The following is a 20,750-nucleotide window of genomic DNA, read 5'->3' on the forward strand; positions in this document are numbered from 1 at the left end:
CTCAGCCTATTGAATCCTGAATTCTGAGAGAGAATGAAGCCTCAGGTGGAGGGTGTTAAAGTCTTTGTCAGCTGTGGCTCATGTATTGGCTTATTATATCATTACCTTCACTTTAGGAATATAAACTTGATAGGGTCTATGTACAGCTTTTTAAGAACAAGTTGTTATATTAAAGGCAGATACAGAGAAAAAAGGTAAGGGAAAAGAGAGAAGCCATGCTTATGTTGGTGTGGTATGCATTAAAGAAAGAATCAGTTAAACTGTCTTGAAGCCCACAATAGCACCACTCTTAAAATTAGCAAGAGATGGTAGTTAAAACTTGCGGGAGGTCCCTGTAGTAGGAAGAAGAGGTAAGGTATTCTTTTGAGATGAAGATGAGAAGTATTCGAAGCTTATGAAAAGTCCGTTTTGGTTTTTTTTTCTGTTACGGGAAAGACGGGACCAGCTGCAAAGTGGGTTCAGCAGACTTGAGAATGCAGAATTCCCAAACAAAATGGCATTACTCCACATCTATGACAATTTTTTTGAAAGGTTTGTTTGACAGAATACCTTGTTTAGTCAAAGTTGCATCAAATGTTGATTAGTGCTTTGAACTCTTCTGCTGTCCCTGTGTTGTTTTTTCATAAAGACATGCTGACTGTATCGTAAGATTTAATAAAAGCATCTCTTCTTTGAGTTGGAGAAACTGATTGGCAGGAAGGTTCAAACTGCAACTGGCACATGCTTATCTGAGAGGAGAGACATGAGTTTGAATTCTTCAGATTCAGAAGGCATGAAATCCTAGCCTCTTAGTTCTGTAGTTTCCCTTGTCCAGTAATCCAATATTGATAATGAAGAGGTAAATTTTAAATTGCGTACTGCAATGGAGGGTGATACTCAGCACTGGGTGAGAAACAGTGTCTCCCTGCTTCCTCAGAGGTCAGCTCCACAAAGAGCATCTCCCAGTTCATGAAGAGCTCCTCTTTTCTTATTTACCCTCCAAATTACCATATTGCCTGGCACTTTCCTTTTAAAGGATTGTCAACATTTGTCTTAACTATGGAGCTATTACGTAAACATCATGGTCTTTCTTCAGCAAAGCTTTTAAGAGAGTCACTGTAATAGCTTTGTGCATGGATCTCAATTTCTGACGACTATGAGGTGTACTCTAGAGCTTGCCTATTGGATGTGCACTCCCAGTACCTAAGCAAAGGAGCATGTGGTTTCTAGATTTTTGGATAGGTTTAAGTGGTAGTGAGCCTATAGCTATCTATTCTGAGACAGTCAGGCTACGGATAGAAGCAGGATGGAAGGTGCTTGGGGAAACTATGGGGGAGATGACTGGCTTTGAGAATATTCAAGTCTAAAGCTCTTAAGTCAGCTGCGGCTTAGAAGTAGCGACCTTTGTATAGCCAGCTTCACACTCACTGAATTGAATGACTGCTACGTAAGTAAATTACGATAGGGTTATTGTTGTACTAGAGATTACATAATGCAGTTTTTGTGCAGTTTTTAATAGTTATAACAAACATTGGGGTGGTACTGATTCTTGTAATTATTTAGGAGCGTGTGTGCTAAATTAGCACTTTCAGACACACAAAGGTAAAAATCCTAAGTTCATTTTTCATGTGAGTTTACCTTATTTTTGTGTGTTAATTGTTCTCTTTTCGGTAGTCTGATTTTTTTTTAATCCCCATTCTCTCCTTTTTATTATGTTCATGTTGAGTTTTTCAGCGTAGCGGACTACAAGGCCTAATTTTTCATAGATAACTATCATTGTCAGATTGGATTCAACCATTGTGGGCAAAAACAGTTCATTGATTTTTGGGGAATTTCAGTCAATTAAATTTATTGTCAGTTATCAAACCTCTAATTACTGATTCTGATACTGAAAGAAGACAAACACTTAAGGAATAAAACACCCCTTGCCACTGCAAAATCCCTCCTTCCCCCTCTTGTTCTCCAGTCCCCTTGCTGCAGGCCACAGCAGCCGGGCAGCGCCGGAGACGGGGGTCCGTTTGCGGGGGCCCCTCCACCAGTAGCGGTCCGGGGAAGGTCGTCCCTGCCGGTTGCCACTCGGGCGGCTGCCCTGCTCCTGCCGGTGTGTGCAGCCCTTCGGGGTTCCGAGGTGCCTCCAGCCTGGCTGCCGCAGTGGGTCCATGGCTCTTCCCCACCTCCCCCGCTACAAAAGCCTTGCCAGTGAGGCCCAGTGCAATCAGTTGATGCTAAGCTTCAACCACAAACCAAATGCAAAGCTAGGAATGACTGCACCCCAAAGTCTACATGAAATCTTGTAGAAATTTATGCTGAGAGCACTATTTTACCGTGTTTCAAATAAGCGCTCAAAAAGGGCTGGTTTACTGTGGCAAAAACTAGAAGCCAATCTTTGGTTTTCTCTTATGCAAGACTGATCATATGCATTGCTGAACAAGCAGTTAGGAAAAATGTGTGTGCTTTTACACCATATAATAAATCACTATTAGGCACATGTAAAGCATATGGGAAGTTGTAAGGTTTTTTCCCGAACATGGTTCCAATAGACAAAAAAGCTAGCGTACGTCACGCAGCCCAGTTTGGGCAAAGTAGGTTAAGACCACTTAAGTAATTTATTCATTTTAACAGCTGTTGTAGTCTATTCTGGAATGAATGAAAAGGACCTCAATTTGAAATTCAAAGAACAAGATAATGATGGTTGAAGTAATTATTTTTACTAATTAATATTTCAGTTAAGGGCATGAAAAGGAGAGAGCTATGATGAAGAATAAGGCTTCCATTTGGCAGCATGTCACACAGGGGATTGTAGTGATTCCTTAAGACAGTAGATCTCAAAGGAACAGAGTTTTGCATTCAGAACAACTTAATCTTGGTTAACTTTGCTATAAACAGTAACATAGGTTATTAGCTGTTTATACATTTAGATGATCCACTGTCTACCTCGACTATAGCATCTATATCCTCTAGGCAAATCTCTTATTTTGGCTCCATTGAACTGTTGCTGGTAGCAGTCTTCTCAATTCAATCCTTCAACCTTCTGTGCAGCAGGATCTGGACTTTCCTGCACTTTCCTATTTTCCTGTAACGCAAGAAAAAAGACATATCCCATCTTTCATTTCTGTTGTGTTGTTCCTAGTTCTTTTTCTTAATAGCTCACACCTAGAAAGCTTCAAATTTTCTTTCCATCTCCCAAGAAGACTCACATACTTACTTTTCTCAGAAATGAAAGAGGAAACATCTTGAAATAATTCAGTTTTTCTTAGTTCTCCTCTCTTTTTGAGAAAAAAATAAAGTGTGCTTAACCTAATCTTTTCTGTGCAATGGATGAGCACTTAGACTTTCTGGTGGTCTAAAATGACCAATTTCATCCTTTAACATCTTCTGGTTTTCATGTTTCAGACTAAAAATAAAAATTATTTTAAGGAAATCTCATGTAAACAAATCATCAAGATGGTAACTGTATTCCATAAAGATGTTCACAACTTATTGTATGCTTACATCCATCACAAAGTTTCCTGAAGCAAGGTATTTTATTACTTATGGTACAGAAGAGTATATTAGCTGTTAATAATGCCATATGTCATATCAGTGAAACTTAGCTTTTTGGCAACTGGAGTGATATGTGTATTGAAACTGAAATTTTAGTGTGGTCTTAGTGGGTTTGTCTGCCTTTTTTTTTTTTTAATAACGTAGTCACGTGAAATATGTTAATTTTGTTTCTTCAGCTGACATCTGAAATGTTTGAAGCTGATCTTGAAAAAGCATTGCTGCTAAGCAAACTGGAATACGAAGAGCACAAAAAGGTATTTGCAGGATTCATCCTAATGTAAAAGCTGTACTACTTCGAGGCTTGAATTTTAAAAACAAAGCAAAAAACCTCCTAAAAGTACCATTTTTTTCATGTAAATTGTTTGCTTACACTGTTCAGATGCTTAAGAGTTCAGAAATACTGGGTTTGAAAGAAATCCTATATAATAGTTTTGGGTGGTTTTTTTTTTTAAAATTGGCCTGTAAAGGTGGAAAATTACTTCTACTTTTCCAATTTTCTGGCATATAAATGTGCTGAAATTTTTTTAGGAGTACCGTGAGAGATCTTGACCTTCCTCAGAAAAAATCCAACACACTTGAAGAGTAAGAGAATCAAAGCACTGACTTCTCCTTACGCCTTAAAGTGTTAGTTATGGTTGAATCATTTGCTTTTTTGCTAACATCTTTTCTCTGAGTGTAAATATTTTAGTTCTAATAAGCTGTATACATTTTTGTAGCTGGTCACGATGCTGTTTTCTGAGTGGTTCTTATGGAACACTTGTAGAATTGTTCTGAAAAAGTATGCTTAGATGAAATTTTTATTTCTAACAGGAAGTTGCTGCTTATTTGCAATAAATCAGGAGCCAATTAAATGTTATGAAAATATGTAAATTTAAACATAGTTATGCATCATAAAGAAATAAAAATTGCACGTGCAATAAAAATTGCAATACAATATTTCAGCTTTTGGTGGGGGGGAGTGCCATAGTTCTTGAAAACCAAGGATAAACTTTTAACTTCAATACTAAAAGTCCTTTTTTAAAAAGTGAAGACAACCTTCAGGCATAGTGGCATAGCATCGTTTGTAGACTTTTTGAGAATTGCATCTGAATAATTTAAAATATATACTATATATTCAAAATATACAGCACGTGAGTATGCTGAACAAATCTTGTTTCTATGGAAAGAAAAGCACTCCATCTTTGCTTTCTACGTAACAATTTTTTTCCTAAGATTATTTAACCTTTTTTTAATCTTAATTGAAATATTTAATTAATTAGTATTTAAGATTATTTTTAACAACTGGGACATAGATAATGTTAATGTTAATGTAGATGTGTGGGGAGGCGGGATGCCAGTTCAAATGGTTATCATGTACCAGGCTGTCTGATTTGAATAGGAGTAAGGTCAATTGGTAGAGCATTGTTGCACACTAATAGCTCTCTGACTTCTACTGAATGAGTAAGCATATTTTGAGAATAAAAAGAGGGTACAGTAGACCTCTGTTTTTTAAAGGAAGTGCTAACCTGTATTGTGTAGCACTCTGCCTTCCTGCGTTTGACCACCGTATATTCTCAGTTTATGAGTTTCTGGATAAAATTTGATGTAGGTGATTGAGGAAGTATTAGGCTGATAGTTCATTTGCTGTTTAGTGAAGAGCAATGCTCTACTTCAGAGAACAGAATCGATGCTTAATTGCTGGTATGTCTCGCATTCTTTAAACCAATCTGAAGCCTGCAAATTACTGCTCTGGCTAAAATCTCCTTTAGTACATTATCACTATTTTTTTTTCCTTTATAAAGCTTCAGGAAAAAATATTTGGGTATTGAAGAAAAATTACACCAGTGGGACTTTATTCTTCTAGGAATATGAAAACGTTGAAAATACTTCACCTCAGTCAAAGTCTGTGAATAAGAAAGAGAAAAAGAACCAGCAAGGAAAAGACAAACCTCTCACTGTGTCTCTGAAAGACTTTCAGTCAGACAGTAATATAGGTATGCCTTATCATACCATATGAGCTGTTCTACTTGGAATTTTCATAGTAGGTGTGCTAACAGCAAAATGGCCTTCTGTCTCTGTTCATTAGTACTGTGTTTAAACAAACACTAAATGAGTTGCAGTTAGTGTGTCCTACCGAGTCTAAAGCTAAGTGTTCATTATATAATAATGGGCTAGTTAGATTAGCAGGAAAAAAAGAAGAGGTTAAGGAAAACATAATTTCATGTAGTATCCCTGGGGTGGGTGGTGGACTCAAACACTCTTAACATGACTTTTCTTTAAAATCTCAGTGGGTTTTTTTGCTTTACTAAGTTTACACTCCTCAGGCAAGTGAGTTTCTCTGTTTCCTGGGTAATAGCAAGTCATTTTTTGCCTTTCTTCATGATACTGGCTTTTATTAAGATGAGTAAATACTGAAATAACTTACATATACTCATTATATGCATTATTTATATGTTTAAAATTCCTTCATCTGTGTCTATAGAGCAGAGTTTCTGAATTTTAGTGAAGAAATCAAGGTAGATGCTCGAAAAGGAAGAAAGTAATTTGTTTTCTAAGGCTTTTCTTTTAAGGATGTTTTTATCTAAATCGACAATATTTATTAAACGCATCATTTCCAAACGAATAGAGGAAAAAGATTGAAAGCACAGCAATCTGGAAGGCATGGAAGGCATTCAGGTATACAGTGAGATACATGCTATAAAAACCTAAATAGACTTAAAAAGAAACAAACCAACAAATTCCTTAAGTGTCTATACCAAAGACATTGCCTTCCACTTTAACTGAAGCAAACAAATACGGGATGCTGCTTTTGATTAAATAGTCTGAAAGATCTGGGAGAAGACGCAAATACAAGGATTGATGTAATACATAGTTTATAATCTTGGCTTCTAATGCTTCAGTAATGACTTTTTTTATTGTGACTTTGAGAGGAGAGTTAATGTTGAAGAACTCCAACAGATGGGGTTTTTCCCCCACTTTTCAAAATGTCGTTTCAGTAGCCAGCTAAACAAGATTTGAGTAACTTATTGATGTCATTTTTTTCTATTCTTTTCAGATAACCTTGCTAAAAAACATGAGGTAAGTTTTATTCAAACTAGTTTAATAGAAAAAAAACCTCATATGTTTAGAAGTAAACTATTTTGGCACTTTCTGTAGCAACAGTCATTTATACATTCTTAAACTGACTGATTTCCATTTGGAAAATTTTTACAGATGCAGATTTAATAGAGACGTATGTCTGCGGTTCTTGTACCTTGAGAACTTAGTATTGGCTTTCTTAGAACTATCTCTTGCTTCTTTAGTTTTCAGATAGTCTTTGATGCAACCTGCAGATTTAAAAGCATGTTAAAAAATACAAATTGTAGTACAAAAAAGAGAAGCAAATTAGATAAAGTACTGTCATGTACTATGTTGTCGTGCAGTCCACAAATATTAAAACTCTTAGAGGGAAGAACAGTTAACAATGAAATAAAACATAGATTAGTGTAGTCATAGTGCAAAATTATTAAATTCCAACTTCTTGCTTTTGTCTAATATCATCATCGGCTAAATGTTACCTGTTAATTTCTAGGCTCTTCAATGGGTATCATTCTGTAGGTCGAAGTCACAGTATTCTCAGGATGTACAACATAAAAAAAAATCTAGATGTAATGCTTTTCCATGACTTAAGCTATTTTTTAAACATGTTGATTTCTACCTCAATATTAACTTACATGTAAAGGAAGATACGTTATAGTACTTATTTTTGACAGGAACTGAACTCTTCCCAGCCTTCGTTGCATGATGGAGGATTTTTCAACAGGCTGGAGGATGACGTTCACAGAATACTTGAAAGAGAGAAAAGGAGAGTCCAGCTCACTGATTACAGTGAAGCAGATAACTGCACATCTCATGAACACAACCAGGCATGTAAAACAGCAGTTGTTCTGAAGTGAAGAAGTTGGCCTGATGAAGTTTACTCAATGATCAGAAGGGAGTAGAAGAAAGCACAAATCAAAAGCATGATAATCTTAAAGAATTAAAAAACTCACAACACTGTAATATTTTTATCTATCTGAAGAGGTATTTAAATGACTTAATTTTTTTAAACATGGAACACTTGCGACTGAAATAATTTTTGCTCCACAGAAAATGCCAATATTTATTACTGCGTTTCTTATCCTTTTGGTATCTATGCACATATATTTCTTTAGTTTTGATCAAAAATTCTCTTCTCAACAAACAAGTAAGTTGCCTTTCCCAAGAATCGAATTCACATGACTAAATTACTAAGAAGTGATGTTTTCTTGCTTATAGGAGAGTGTTTTGAAAGATGGAAAAACAGAATGTCTAAAGCTGGAGCTTGAAAAGAAAGATGCAGAAATTGAGCAACTGAAAAATACAGTAACTCAGTGGGAGGTATGTAGCTAATAATACCTTCAAATAGTAGACAAAATTTAACATTATTATACATTTGAAACAAAGTATTTATTAAAATATGACCAATCTGCAGAGATGCTTTAGACTGGCTACAGATTATGTATTTACAGAGCAAATTATTCCTTCAGTACCACATGAAGTGGTCTTTCTTGGTAACTAAGTAAGAATCTAAAAATAATCAAAAGACTCAAGACAAAGCATCCAGAAATAAACATCCTATCTGGTATATCAGTCACTACTTGTTTTCTAGTACTGCTATTTTTATGGTCAAAAAAATAAAGATGCAGTCTAAGGCTAGGCAAGATCTTGAGCAATCTGATCTGTCTTGGAAGTTAGCTCTGTTTTGAGCAGGAAGTTGGACTTTTTGGGTCTTTTCCAACTATTTGTTTTTTAAATGCTACTCAGCTTTTCTTGCATTTAAGAACTACATACTGTTGGGATTTTTTGTACATTCAGTCCAGTATTTGAAGCGGTTAAAGAAATCAATGAGTATTTTGTCAGGTTTAAGAGAAGTTCCTTTAAAGATAACAAGAATGGAGTCCTGTATTTTATTATATCTTTTCTTGTTACATACAAGTCAAATTGGAAATGAGATTCATCATATGCTAAAACACACCAGGAAAAAAAGATTTGCTCATCAATAATGATGTAGTATTGCTACATACCAGAGTAGCTAGGGAAAATGTCTCTGTCTCCCTGTTTTCAGTCCATGTTAGCATTGTCTGATAGTATCTAGAACAAAAAGGGCAAAATTTCTATGAGGAACTGGTATTGTAACAAAATACAGTAAAGGGGCAAGGAATTATTTTAGGTGATTTTATTACTATTTTTATTCATTGCTTAAGGTAGACTGAGCAGTTGACAGGTTGGGAGTTTTCTGATGCTTCCAAGAAGTACTTCTACTTGTAGTAATAAAGACATGAACTTTGTTAACAGCTGTTTTCACTGTGTACTAAACTTGGAATCCCCAGATGACATCTTAAAGTATAAAACCATTCGTATTTACCACTATCAGCACTTGATCACATTTGACGGAATAAACACTATGCATAAGGATACTGGTGAGGTGATGGATGGTGATGCAGGTGTTTAATTTTATGAACTTGTCCAGACCTTAATACAGTTTTAGGTGGCCATGAAAGGTCTGGCTTAAATGTAAGTTAATTATCTTCAAGGACTGGTGTGATACTTGAAGTGGAAGATAGTAGCTTCTTTAATACAAAAAAAGTATGTCTGAAATTAAACTTTTTACAAGAACCTACAACAGCAAACTGCATGAAGAGACTTCTGATAGCAAAAACAAGTTTACAGCTAAGATACATGGCTAGAACTGACATTGGTGGCCAATTAAGGAAAAGAAGTGACTGACTTATGAAGAAAGTGTGGTGATACCACACTTTAGATTGTGTGTGTCTATCACACGCTAGATTGGAAAAAACAGCAAAAATAGATTCTTGAGTAGTAAAATGTAAAAAGTTGAAAAGGAAAGAAACTGTAACGTAATAACAATAACTGCTGAATAAAATAGTCTGTAGAGCAGTGGGGGTCTTGTCCTACTTGCCAAGTAATATGGCAAACTGTTTATACTATCTTGGTATCTAGAAAGTGCATTGTAATTTTTGTAACTTTTCAGGGGAGAAACCACAAAGCCCTTGATGCAACAGGCCTAGATACTTCAGGCAGACCTGAATGGTGGTTCCTGCACTATCAAGGCACTGACATAACTTTCTTATTTTAACTTGCTCTAAGCCCTGTGCTTGCCTTTTTTTCTTGACTCTCAGTTATCAATCCACTTCTGCTGTCATGCATTCCTTACTTTGGCTGCGGTTTAATTAAGACATAGATTATCTTAAAGGTCTTTTCCAAGTTAAATGATTCTGTGATTCTATGATTAGATTCTCTGCAGAAGTCATCATTCTAAACATCTAAACTCTAAGCTTAGTCATGCTTATTTTACAGAAAACTTTTTTTAGTAGGGTATACATGTAATAATTCAATCTCTTTAATACAGGCAAAGTATAAAAAAGTAAGAAATGCACAGCTTCTGAAGATGATGCGAGAAGGTGAAAGTAAGTAAGAGTTTTATCAGGTAACTTAAAAGTTCTTCTTAAAACCTGGAAGGAACTTTCAAAGCAGCTTTTTAAAAATAACTTGGCTCAGTGACAGCTATAAAGAACTAAGAAGCTATTAATTTGCAGTGACTCCAGTGAAGTACAGAATCTGGGGGACCACACAGTACTGCATTTCATATACTGAAATAATCAGTTGCATGTTGAGATCATTCTTTGAAATATAAACTGTTCAGTTACGTTTTAGGTACAATGATTCTTCGAGTTAAACTTTCTTTTGCTAGTGACAGCTATCTGTTCTGGACTGATCTTATTGTAATATCTGTTCAGACACACGTAAGGAAACCGTTCAGTTCTTGCAGCTTTGCAAGCTGTGCTTTGAACTGTTGGAAACATCATGCTACACCTAAGCGAGTCTTTTGTCACACAATGAATAGGGATAGCTAAACCACAGGACTATATATGCAACTGTGTGATAATTTCCTTCTGTTACAACACTATTCAGAGTTTTTATGATTGAGTTTGTTGTCAAAGTTTGGGGAAAAAAAAATATATACACTTATATATATATAAATACCCTGGTATCTTTATACTTGTTATGCAGTTATGCTTTAATATTCCTAATCTTGCCTGATGAAGTTGTTTGAGTCAATGATGCTAGCCACACTAACTTTGTTACAAAATTGCCTTTGCTTTTCAGTTTCTTAATTTAGCTCTTGAATATAGTTTTTTCTCTGGGCTAAATTTTCAGCTAAAAAAGAGCTCAATTTTTCTCTGTAAAGTATGTTTACAAAAACTATGTCTAAGCTAGTTCAAATGTTCATAATGTGATTGATCATTGCAAATTTTAACTTGGAACTTTATTACTTCAGGTCAGTGTCTGAGCCAAGATGAAATATTTTCATCTTGAGAGGAAAGAGGTGAAGTTCTGAAGGTTTTTTTCTTGTTTGTGGAATAGTAACATACTATAAAATGAGCAATTTTATGTTTTTCTACGGACTGAGTATTCTGTATTTTGAGAATAAGAAGGTTATGGCAGAATTGAATCTTGAAAAAACTTAATTTCTTCATATTAAGAATTTTAAGATATCCACAGATATTTCACAGACGCTAGCTAAATAGTTTAAACATCTCCATATTTGAGTAAATAGAAGTTTCCATAGCTATGACTGAGCTCGTATGTGAAATTTACGATCCCAAAATCTTGATCCATTGTCAATATTCAGTTTCCTGATGGACTTTGGATATCTCTAAAATCCATGCTGCTTACAGGGTTAAGTGTGCAGTAAGTAGTGCAAGGTTGGGGTTTAATCTCCAGGACTTTTCAAGCTGCTACTAATGAGTGGTCACTGGTTTTGATTTACAACTTTTACTGTTCTTTTAGTGAAGACAGCATTATTTAGAGATAACAAAATAGTGAAATAAAGCGATGTCACAGTGCTATTGCAGATGAAGACCTGTAAATCTAGAAGGATCCTCATGCTGTTATCTTTCTCTCTCTGTAGTGAAAGACAAAGCAGAAATACCCCTACAGGTTGATGAATCTCAAATTATCAAAAATGAATTGACCGAAGAGGTATGCAAACATTTCTAAATGTAAAATTTCATGGGTATTTCAAAGGTGCTATTTATTTAAGGCAGTGATAGAGGCGGGGGAGGGAGGAAGTTGAAAGAAAAACTTGTTGGAAGCAAAAAATGTTACATTTCATCCTTAGCCCTGCACTATGTGTGTCGGAGGATGTATATTATGTAAATCTCCAGTATGACTCAGAACTGTTCCTGGAAAGACAGCAGACCTCAGCACGCCTGAAATGATTTTGCTCTGAACAGCACCTTATATCATTCTCTAGTAACCCAAGCTAGGAAGCTCAGAAAGGTGCTTCAGAAGATGCTTCTTTCCTGTGTGTGTGTTTGGTGCTTTTTTTATTTCTAGCCTCAAGTTTATCAACATAAGTGAGCTACAAATTACTTAAGACATGTCAGTTGGCAAGTCACTGTAGCAGAGAGCATGCAAGACTTTTACACTTAGTTTTTCGGCCGCAATGACTATTAGTTCTAAGCCCTTGACTTGTCCAAATGCCTTACATATAACACAGTACTATTTTTTGAGGGTGATGTAATGAGCTTGTCTGTCTTGCATAATACTGTATCAGTTAAGTGTTTTATGGAATTAACTAATGCAGAGTCCAAAAGTCAGAAGCGTTTCTAACTTTATAGCTCTCTATATCATTACACAGGTAAACCAGTAAATGTTGCTTGGGAAATAGAAGTCATTAAAGAATACTTTACTTGTACTTTCAGTTCACGCACAATGATAGTGGTAGTCACTCTTGAACTCAGCATGTATTACCTGTTTGTCCAACGCAATAGTAATGGAGAACAACATTGACTTGATAAACTCACAGACGTTAAGGGTATTTTATAAATTCATATCCTGTATGTTTTAGGTAACTGTACTTCATGCTGCATTAGAGCGAGAAAGATCCAAAGTGAAACTACTGCAAGCAGAATTAACAAAATATCAGGTAGTTATTTTCTGCGTTTGTAAGCTTACCTGTTCTTGATGTAGCTGACACTATCGTGAGGTAACATGCTCTGAACTGACCTATTAGCTGTAATTTTTCCAGCTAAAAAAAAATTAGCTGTTCATATTGTAGGAAAAAAAAACGGCAGCAAAACTAAAGCATAGTTTTGCCAAGTCGAAGTCTACTACCTGTTTTGTACTTTAAAACTTCTTGAGGTATGCTGGTCAATAAACATACTTCAAGCACCAAGTTGGTTTCATTTTCTAAGTCTTAACTGTGTGTAACTGGGCTAACTGTAGACTTCATGGCTTTTTTTGCCACATTCTTTCTTTGGTTCTGTATCTTAGTTCTGTCTAGCCAAATCTTTGTAGGAGATTCACAGCAAGTTGTGTCGAAATATGAGTGATAAGATCAGTGTCTTGCTGACTGCACATATGCTGTTTTGTTCAACTTGGCTGCTAATACAACTCATGTTAGTGAATTTCAGTTAATTTTTGCATAAATAGTATGCTGATTAACATTCTGACTTTTTTTTAAAGAGTGACAGTATGTGTGAGTAAGGATTTGAACTTATGCATGACTTGACACATTTTGGGGGTGTCTTTGGTTTTGGTGGGTTTGGTTTTGTTTGTTTGTTTGTTTTGACTGTGACCTTTTGCATAGGTTACAAGGAGAGCCTGTAGTATATAATGGGAACTTCTAAGGTAGCCGTCTAGTCTTTGGCAAGCTATCCTATTTCAAGTTGCAACATACTGTTTGTGTTGGAATACTATAATTTTGTGAAAACTGGCTCATTAAACCATAATTACTCTTTCTGAAGCAACAAATCTTTTCTGATTACATCAAATTCTTTGGCTAGCATTACATGGGTTTCTGGACGTAATCTCTTGTCTTTTTCTGTTGTCTTTTTCCCCTTGTCACTTTACTGCAAGTGAGCAAGTTCCTTCTTAAAATTGTCTTGCAGCAGTTGACAAATATATATGCTTGTTCAGTCCCTTACAGGCAAGCTGAGTGCTCCTACCAGTAACTGAAGCTAAAGTAAATCTCTTGTCAAATTCAGTCATTCACATCACTGTTCCAACTTACAACTTAAGTCTTTCTGTTTGCCTTCCCCTCCCATCCATGCCTTTGCTAATGTTAAGTATTTTTCTCTGTAAATAGAAGTTTTTGAATAAGATAAATTTATCTTGTGGTTAATTGAAATAAACAGGATTAAAAGAATAACAGTAAAAATTTACAAAAAATGGTTTTCTGTTACATGCTTAGTAATTACTGCAAAATCAAGTATTCTGTTGCTCTTTTCCCCCCGCCCTTTCCAGTCTAAGATGCTTTTATCTTTTCACATCTTGCTGTATTTCTTGCTTAATTAATCACAAACATTTTTTGTTTGGCTGGTTAGGTTTTTATTTTTTATTTAATTGGGGGTTTTTTTGTGTGTTTTGTTTTAGAAAAAACTGTCTTACCTGCCTTGCAGGGATTGTTGTTTCTGGTTTTATTATTCTTTCCTGTAATCTTGAAGACTGACCAGGACAACCCTTCTTATATTATACTTTTTGTGGCATCGTCTTTGATAACATGAGGCCCACTTTTTTATGGAATACTGCTTTGAAACATAAGGATGCCTTTCAAAAAAACAAAAGTAACCAAAATCTGTGGATTAAAAACAACGAAACAAACAAAAAACAACAAAAAAAGCAATAAACCAGTGTGGTTTTATCCCTAGATGTTAACATCTTTGTTATGCATCCTATAAGTGCCTTGACTGTTCTAATTTATATAACAGTATTTTGTGTTCAGACAAGTTTTTGTCCCATAATAATTATATAATTTAACAAAAGTATGCAACTTAACTCCTGAGTGTTTTTCTTGTTAATTTATACTACTTTAATATACAAAATAACTGCAGCTATGAAGTGCCATGTTTAGTATATTAACTAAACACTTGTTTTAATTCTTTTTTACAGAGTGGGAAAAAAGGGAGAAGGTGCTCAGAATCTGACCAGTGCAAGTGATCTCGTCTGCCACTAGATTCAAAGCAAAAAAACATCAAATCTTTCTTCAGGGTTTTGCAGAAATTTATATATTTGTTGTACAACTGCTCAACTATGCAGTTTTTGAAGTGAAATTAACAATTACTAGTTTGTTTAACAGTCTGAATAATTGATTTGTTGCACTTTCTGCTACAGAAAAAATAGTATTCCAGCAGAGCTGAAACCAACTGTAATGCCATTAGTTTTTCATTATCCAATAAAATTTACTCTTCCATTTCTGTGTTTGAATTCTTGCTTTCACATAATTTCTCAGTTAAGAAGACTCTATTTAATGACTATCAAGATCCCAATGCATTAGTATGCAAATGGTCAAAGTTTCACCAGGTCAAAACTGAAAATGGGACAGCTCATGCAAAAGCATCTTGCTGTTGCTGAATCCAGATCTGTTAAAAAAACAAAAGTCAACGGTTATTATTTCCTCTCCCTGTATAGGAGGTTCAACAAGGCCAAGTGCAAGGTCCTGCAACTGCGTTGGGGCAACCCCCAGTATCAATACAGGCTGAGGGATGAGGGGATTGAGAGCAGCCCTGCCGAGAAGGACTTGGGGGTTCTGGTGGATGAAAAGCTGGACATGAGCCAGCAATGTGCGCTCACAGCCCAGAAGGCCAACCGTGTCCTGGGGCTGCACCAAAAGAAGCGTGGCCAGCGGGTTGAGGGAGGTGATTCTGCCCCTCTACTCTGCTCTGGTGAGACCCCACCTGGAGTACTGCATCCAGCTCTGGGGTTCTTAGCACAAGAAAGACATGGACCTGTTGGAGTGGGTCCAGAGGAGGGCAACAAAAATGATCAGAGGGCTAGACCTCTCCTATGAAGAAAGGCTGAGAGAGTTGGGGTGATTCAGCCTGGAGAAGAGAAGGCTCCGGGGAGACCTTATTGCGGCCCTTCAGTACTTAAAAGGGGCTTATAAGAAAGATGGGAACAGACTTTTTAGCAGGGCCTATAGTGACAGGACAAGGGGGAATGGTTTTAAACTGAAAGTAGGTAGATTTACATTGGACATAAGTAAGAAATTTTTTATGAAGAGTGTGGTGTGGCACAGGAACAGGTTGCCCAGAGAGGTGGTAGATGCCCCATCCCTGGAAACATTCAAGGTGAGGTTGGACAGGGCTCTGAGCAACCTGATCTAGTTGAAGATGTCCCTGCCCATGGCAGGGGGTGGACTTAGATGATCTTTGAAAGGTTCCTTCTGACCCAAACCATTTTGTGATTTTATGATCTGTATCCTTTTCATAGCTACATGGGTTTCAGCTGCAAAATGTAGAAGCTGACATGTGCAACTACCATGTAAAAAGAGCTTTCCTACCTGTTAGCTTTGAAAAGTGCCCTGTGTCACTCTTCAGAGCTTGTCTAGTAATAAACAATTCCTCTTGCACTAAGAAACAAAGTTCAAACATTTTTTTTGTCCCACGTTAACTGTTAGTGAATGCAATATGACTATAAAAATGCAGAATTGTTTGTGCAGCACTGAATTGCAGTACTAAATCCTGAGATCTTACTTATTTTGGGATAGTTGTTGAAGTGGAACATTACAGAAGTACGAGTAGGAGCTGCCTGACTAGAAGCAGATTAGAAAATGTCTGTCAGTTACCTGGGAAATCAGCAGAGAACACAGAAGCTGGAGGGAAAGAGCCAGAGAAGAGACTAAGAAGGAGACAAAGCAAAATACCTGTAGATCTAAAAATAGAAGACTTCTGAGTCTTTTTTTGAACACACTGTAGCACTAAGCAATCTCCAAAGCAAAGTATGTGTGAAGACAGCACTTAATCGGGAGGCAGGAGAGGAAAACAGGACAAAAGTCCTTCTCAATAAAGGTACTATAACTCTGTAAAGCTTTTATAGTTAGCAGTGACTTCTGAAAACTATACCATGAAAATGCTAACAGTGGAATAAGACTTTTCTAAGAAATTGGACATTGTAACTAATAGTCCATAATTATTCAAATTTCATAATAATACTGGAAGTCTTATTGTAACTTCACGATTTGTTTGTCCTACCTTTTCTTTGTTGGGTTTTTTTGGGGGGTTGGTTTTTTGTTGTTGTTGTTGTTGTTTTGTTTTTTTTGTTTTTTCTGGCCAGCTCTTCGAAAATAATTTCCAAATACCACATCCTCAGGACAGGAGCAATACCATTTTTTCAGAACCGTGAACCCTGTGACCACACATAACTGCAGCATCTTATCCTAACAGATAAACACTACTGGGTGGAATAAAGTAATCTGTCTTGTAAATAGTCTGATTCAAACTAAAACCCCTTTATTTGGGGAGGTGGTATGTTTTTCATTATCTGATCCCCCACGGGAAATATTTACCAGAACAAGACCAAGACATTTTTCTAATCAAATCAGTGGTGCCTGTACGTTTAAGATGTGACTTCTTTTCCAACTTGTTTGTATTTGTAACATATTCCTATTCAAAATTAGGAATTAGGAAATTCAGAATATGTATCTTTTCCCAAAATCTAATCAGTCTGTTTCAAGGTGTCATTAAATTGATAAATTATATTCAGAGAGAATAATTCAAAGTTCTATGGCTTCTGCTGTCTAGAAGCCAAAATCCAAAAGATTGACTACCTGCTATCCTATAAATTTGTCTTCCTCTAGTGTTAATTTGCCCATCTGTCCCTATTTGACATAGGGTTTTTTGTTTTGTTTTGTTTTGTTTTGTTTCTTTCAGGACTGTCAGTAAAAGCTTCCCTACCCCAAAACACTGTAGAACTAACCTCTGTTGTTTCTTGTGCTATTGAGTTTGACATAAATGAAAATCAGTTTGTATAATGCTTGCTGATTAACAACAGAAGGAATTCTATTAAAATGAAACAGAAGTTGTATTCTAAAAGTGTGTCTTCATGTGTCCTCATAAAAAGCTCATTCTGTTTTTAAGTGCTAAAGAAATAGACACACATTTCTAATTTGGGCAATGGTGAATACAGTTCTCATTGTTCAACACAACTCTTTTCCCTGTTCACCACTTGGTGTATTAGCTGGTTCAGTATAAATTACATAGAAATTCTTCCATCAGCTGATTTGTTCTCCACTATGTCGCTCTTACTCATACATTTTTGTATGACTCTTGGAAAAAAAAATTCTATTTTCTCATATGTAGTTCCTTTTACATTTGTAATAACTGAACGTTCATAAAAACAAAGTGGTTTTTATAGCTGTTGCAGCCTGTTTCAGGAGGGATACTCCGAGTATGCTTTCTTCTGAAAATTCAGCAATTGTCTTACTATTACTTTCCCACAAGAAGTCATTTTAGACTGTGAGTGCATATAACTTGGCAATAGCCAGTTTCATCATTCTTCTGATTTCCTGTACAAATCTTCAACAGTATTCTGTACCTGTCCTAGTTGCTTTGAAATAAGCTGTGAACTGTATATGTAGCAACACAATAAACCCTTTTTTTTAAAAAAAAGATTCATTAAAAAAAAAAAATCATCAATCTCATAACCAAAGGTGAGATGAGAAAGCCACAACAAACAGGAGGAAGAGAACTGAACATTAGAAAGAGTTTTGACTGCATAGGTTTTGTACTACCTTTAAAGCAGGCGGTTAAAGCAATACTACAGATAGAAGTTTCCCATGCTGAAATTAGGAATACTAAAGAATTTTTGGGGAAAAAATCTGAAATGAGGGGAACTGGGGTGTCTTTGCCCAAAGAAATGAAAAGCTCCACACAGCAGAGGTTAGGGGGACCAAGAGACTGTTGGAAACACTAAAGCACAGGGTACATGCAGAATGGAGCTGGAGAAAAAAATTGCTGGGATAGATATGACTAAATACAACTACGCAACTTTAAACATGATTTTTGTGACTCAAACCGACAAAAATAAGTAGGGATAGGGCTTAGGTAGTAGAGTTCAATTGGAAAAGACCTGTTAACTGATCAGGATAATAAAACCAATGACTTTTTTTTCGAGACTTCTGAGTGTGTGATTCTAGCTAAGAACAGTCACAGTTCAGGAGCTCAGGGCTCTATTCCTGTCCAATGCTACTTTTATGAAAGTCTTTGGTGTCTTCTGAAGAGCAAAGCAAACCCCATTGAAAGTGAGACAACGGCATTTCATTTATTAGAATTACTGAAGAGCTGACAAGGATGTTGCCCTCTGGTTTAGATCTAACAAGGTATCATGCTTGTGGTTTGCTATACTAAAGGCAGAGTATCCACACAGTGAACCCCATATCCACAGCAGAAGATAATTGCTGTCTATCGAGTTACACTGTAGCGTGCAGCTTTTTTAATTTAACCCCTTTAACTGTGTCTAAAACAAGAGTCCTAACCTTTGTTCTGGCAAATCAGGAATGGGAAACAGTATCTTTTTAAGGTCATATGAAAGTAGAAGTCTATAGCCTTCCCTCACACATTAAGAATAAATCACAGGTGTTTGTGTTATGTTTTGGTTTTAATATTCACAAATATAAGGAATGTTATGTGTAGTTTATAGCAAAACTTCGGAGATCTTGCATGTAAGTTTTAGTGTCATTAGACCACGTGAGACCTTGACTAAGTTCAAAATTGCATCACTAACTTCAGGTAAAACATTAAACTGAGTTTAGACAAACTGGTTCAAAATCTTTTACCGATATTCTTAGTTTGGTTCAACTTGACCTGAACCAGTATTTTCATTTTGATGCAAAATACTCTCTGGTCACTGCACATTCATTTTCAGTTTGTTTGTTTGCTTCAAGCCAATTTAGATGACTTTGCATTGGTTTAAATCAACTACCTATGGAAAAAATACCACATTGAAGATGCCTAGTCAGAGTTGGGACTTAAGCTGAATTCCTGCAGTAAACACTGTAACCATGGGTGAGGAAAACGGCGTGGCATAAAAATTAAGCTACTCTATCTAATAAACATTCTGAATTATATTCTTTAGGATCTGAAATTGAGGAAGAAATGTTGCACAGATGGTTATAGAAAGGGGAAATAAAAGCACAGGTGGAAGGAAGTGAGAAAGAAAAGAAAAAGAAAGAGGAAAGAAAGAAGTGTTTAACAACCCATCAGCCTAAGGTTAAGAACTCAAAATTCTTTGCTGTATCATTTTAATTTTCCATGCATTGTGTATAAACTGTTTTCTCAATTACCTGACTGCGAACACATGTTGTCCTGTTTTAGGGTGTTTTCCATCTGGACGCTGCGAGTACTGGCAAACGAGCTCCCATATCCCTGTTATGTGTACCAAAATTAAGATAAAGAAACAACAATTCTTTGCTAAAATTTCCTCTTTGCTTAATTAATAACTTTTGATAGCTTCCGAATTATTTTCTATAAATTTTTAGTATCCTTGTTCCTTATAACAAATATACATCAGTATATAAATACACACCAGTAAATAACACTAATGATTATTTCTCTAACTTGTACATCTCTGCTAACCATAACCAGGTAGCAGTTGTGCTACTCCAGTACAAACTCTATTCAAGTAACGATACAGTCAGCATGAGCTATATCTATAAACTAAGAACAGTCTGGGATGGGGAGCATCTCCTTGCACTTTGACTGATTTCTGCTTGAAATCAATGCTTGATTGCATTATGTTCCTCACTCTGCCAGTCAATAGGACAATACAGCACTGGCATGTGTCGAAGTGCTCCGCTGCAGCAGAATTCCAACGCCTTGTAGGGTCATGACTAGTGTGGAAAAGGAACAAGCGTGAGCGAGAGAAGGCTTAGTGGTTAAATGTACCTGAAATTATTTCAACCTGCAACAAACCCAAGCTCTAGGACAGGCAAAACCTGGAATCGCCTTCAGCCAGTCTTTGGTATTCCTATTTCAAAACCTCTTAGCAGGTTTTAAATTCCTTTAGTAAAAATTTTGGCAGGTTGGAGCCTACCATGTTGTTACTACACTCGATTTAGTATCGGCTGAATCAATTGACACAGAGCTCCTGAGAGATTATCCCAACAGCAGACCAAGGCAGCAAATCATCTGGTGAGTCAGGCTGCTGTGGGAAACGCCAATTCTGACTTAAAGATAAGGAAGTAACGGCACCTGACTCTAGAATGCGAAGCCCCACATACATTTTACAGCAAAACCGGAACAGGCGTCTTGAATTTCCTACCTGAGAGGCAGGAAAATCACTTATATTTTGGGAGAACGCCTAATTTGGTGACGCTAGGTTTAATCAGCCATTGATTTTTTCCCCTCCAAGTTTGAGAAAAACCAGTGCCCCAGCATTCCCATCTG

General features: G+C 36.3%; 1 protein-coding gene across 8 annotated transcripts in view; it reads left to right on the plus strand.

The window, feature by feature from the left end:
- The window catches only part of GKAP1 (G kinase anchoring protein 1), a 30,272-nt gene extending 15,493 nt beyond the window's left edge, over window positions 1-14,779 (plus strand). For 5 of the 8 annotated variants that reach the window (XM_075137690.1, XM_075137691.1, XM_075137694.1 and 2 more), the window contains exons 4-12: window positions 3,699-3,776; window positions 5,366-5,495; window positions 6,557-6,579; window positions 7,254-7,406; window positions 7,798-7,899; window positions 9,932-9,989; window positions 11,495-11,565; window positions 12,437-12,514; window positions 14,479-14,779. In XM_075137690.1, coding sequence (XP_074993791.1) covers window positions 3,699-3,776; window positions 5,366-5,495; window positions 6,557-6,579; window positions 7,254-7,406; window positions 7,798-7,899; window positions 9,932-9,989; window positions 11,495-11,565; window positions 12,437-12,514; window positions 14,479-14,526 — 741 coding nt within the window. In that variant the 3' untranslated portion in view covers window positions 14,527-14,779. Of the gene's footprint in view, window positions 1-3,698; window positions 3,777-5,365; window positions 5,496-6,556; window positions 6,580-7,253; window positions 7,407-7,797; window positions 7,900-9,931; window positions 9,990-11,494; window positions 11,566-12,436; window positions 12,518-14,478 lie in introns of all 8 variants that reach the window. The other 3 variants (XM_075137695.1, XM_075137696.1, XM_075137698.1) reach the window with 3 other exon arrangements.
- Window positions 14,780-20,750: the final 5,971 nt, after the last annotated feature.

Source organism: Calonectris borealis, chromosome Z, assembly GCF_964195595.1.
Source record: "Calonectris borealis chromosome Z, bCalBor7.hap1.2, whole genome shotgun sequence".
Taxonomy (NCBI): domain Eukaryota; kingdom Metazoa; phylum Chordata; class Aves; order Procellariiformes; family Procellariidae; genus Calonectris; species Calonectris borealis.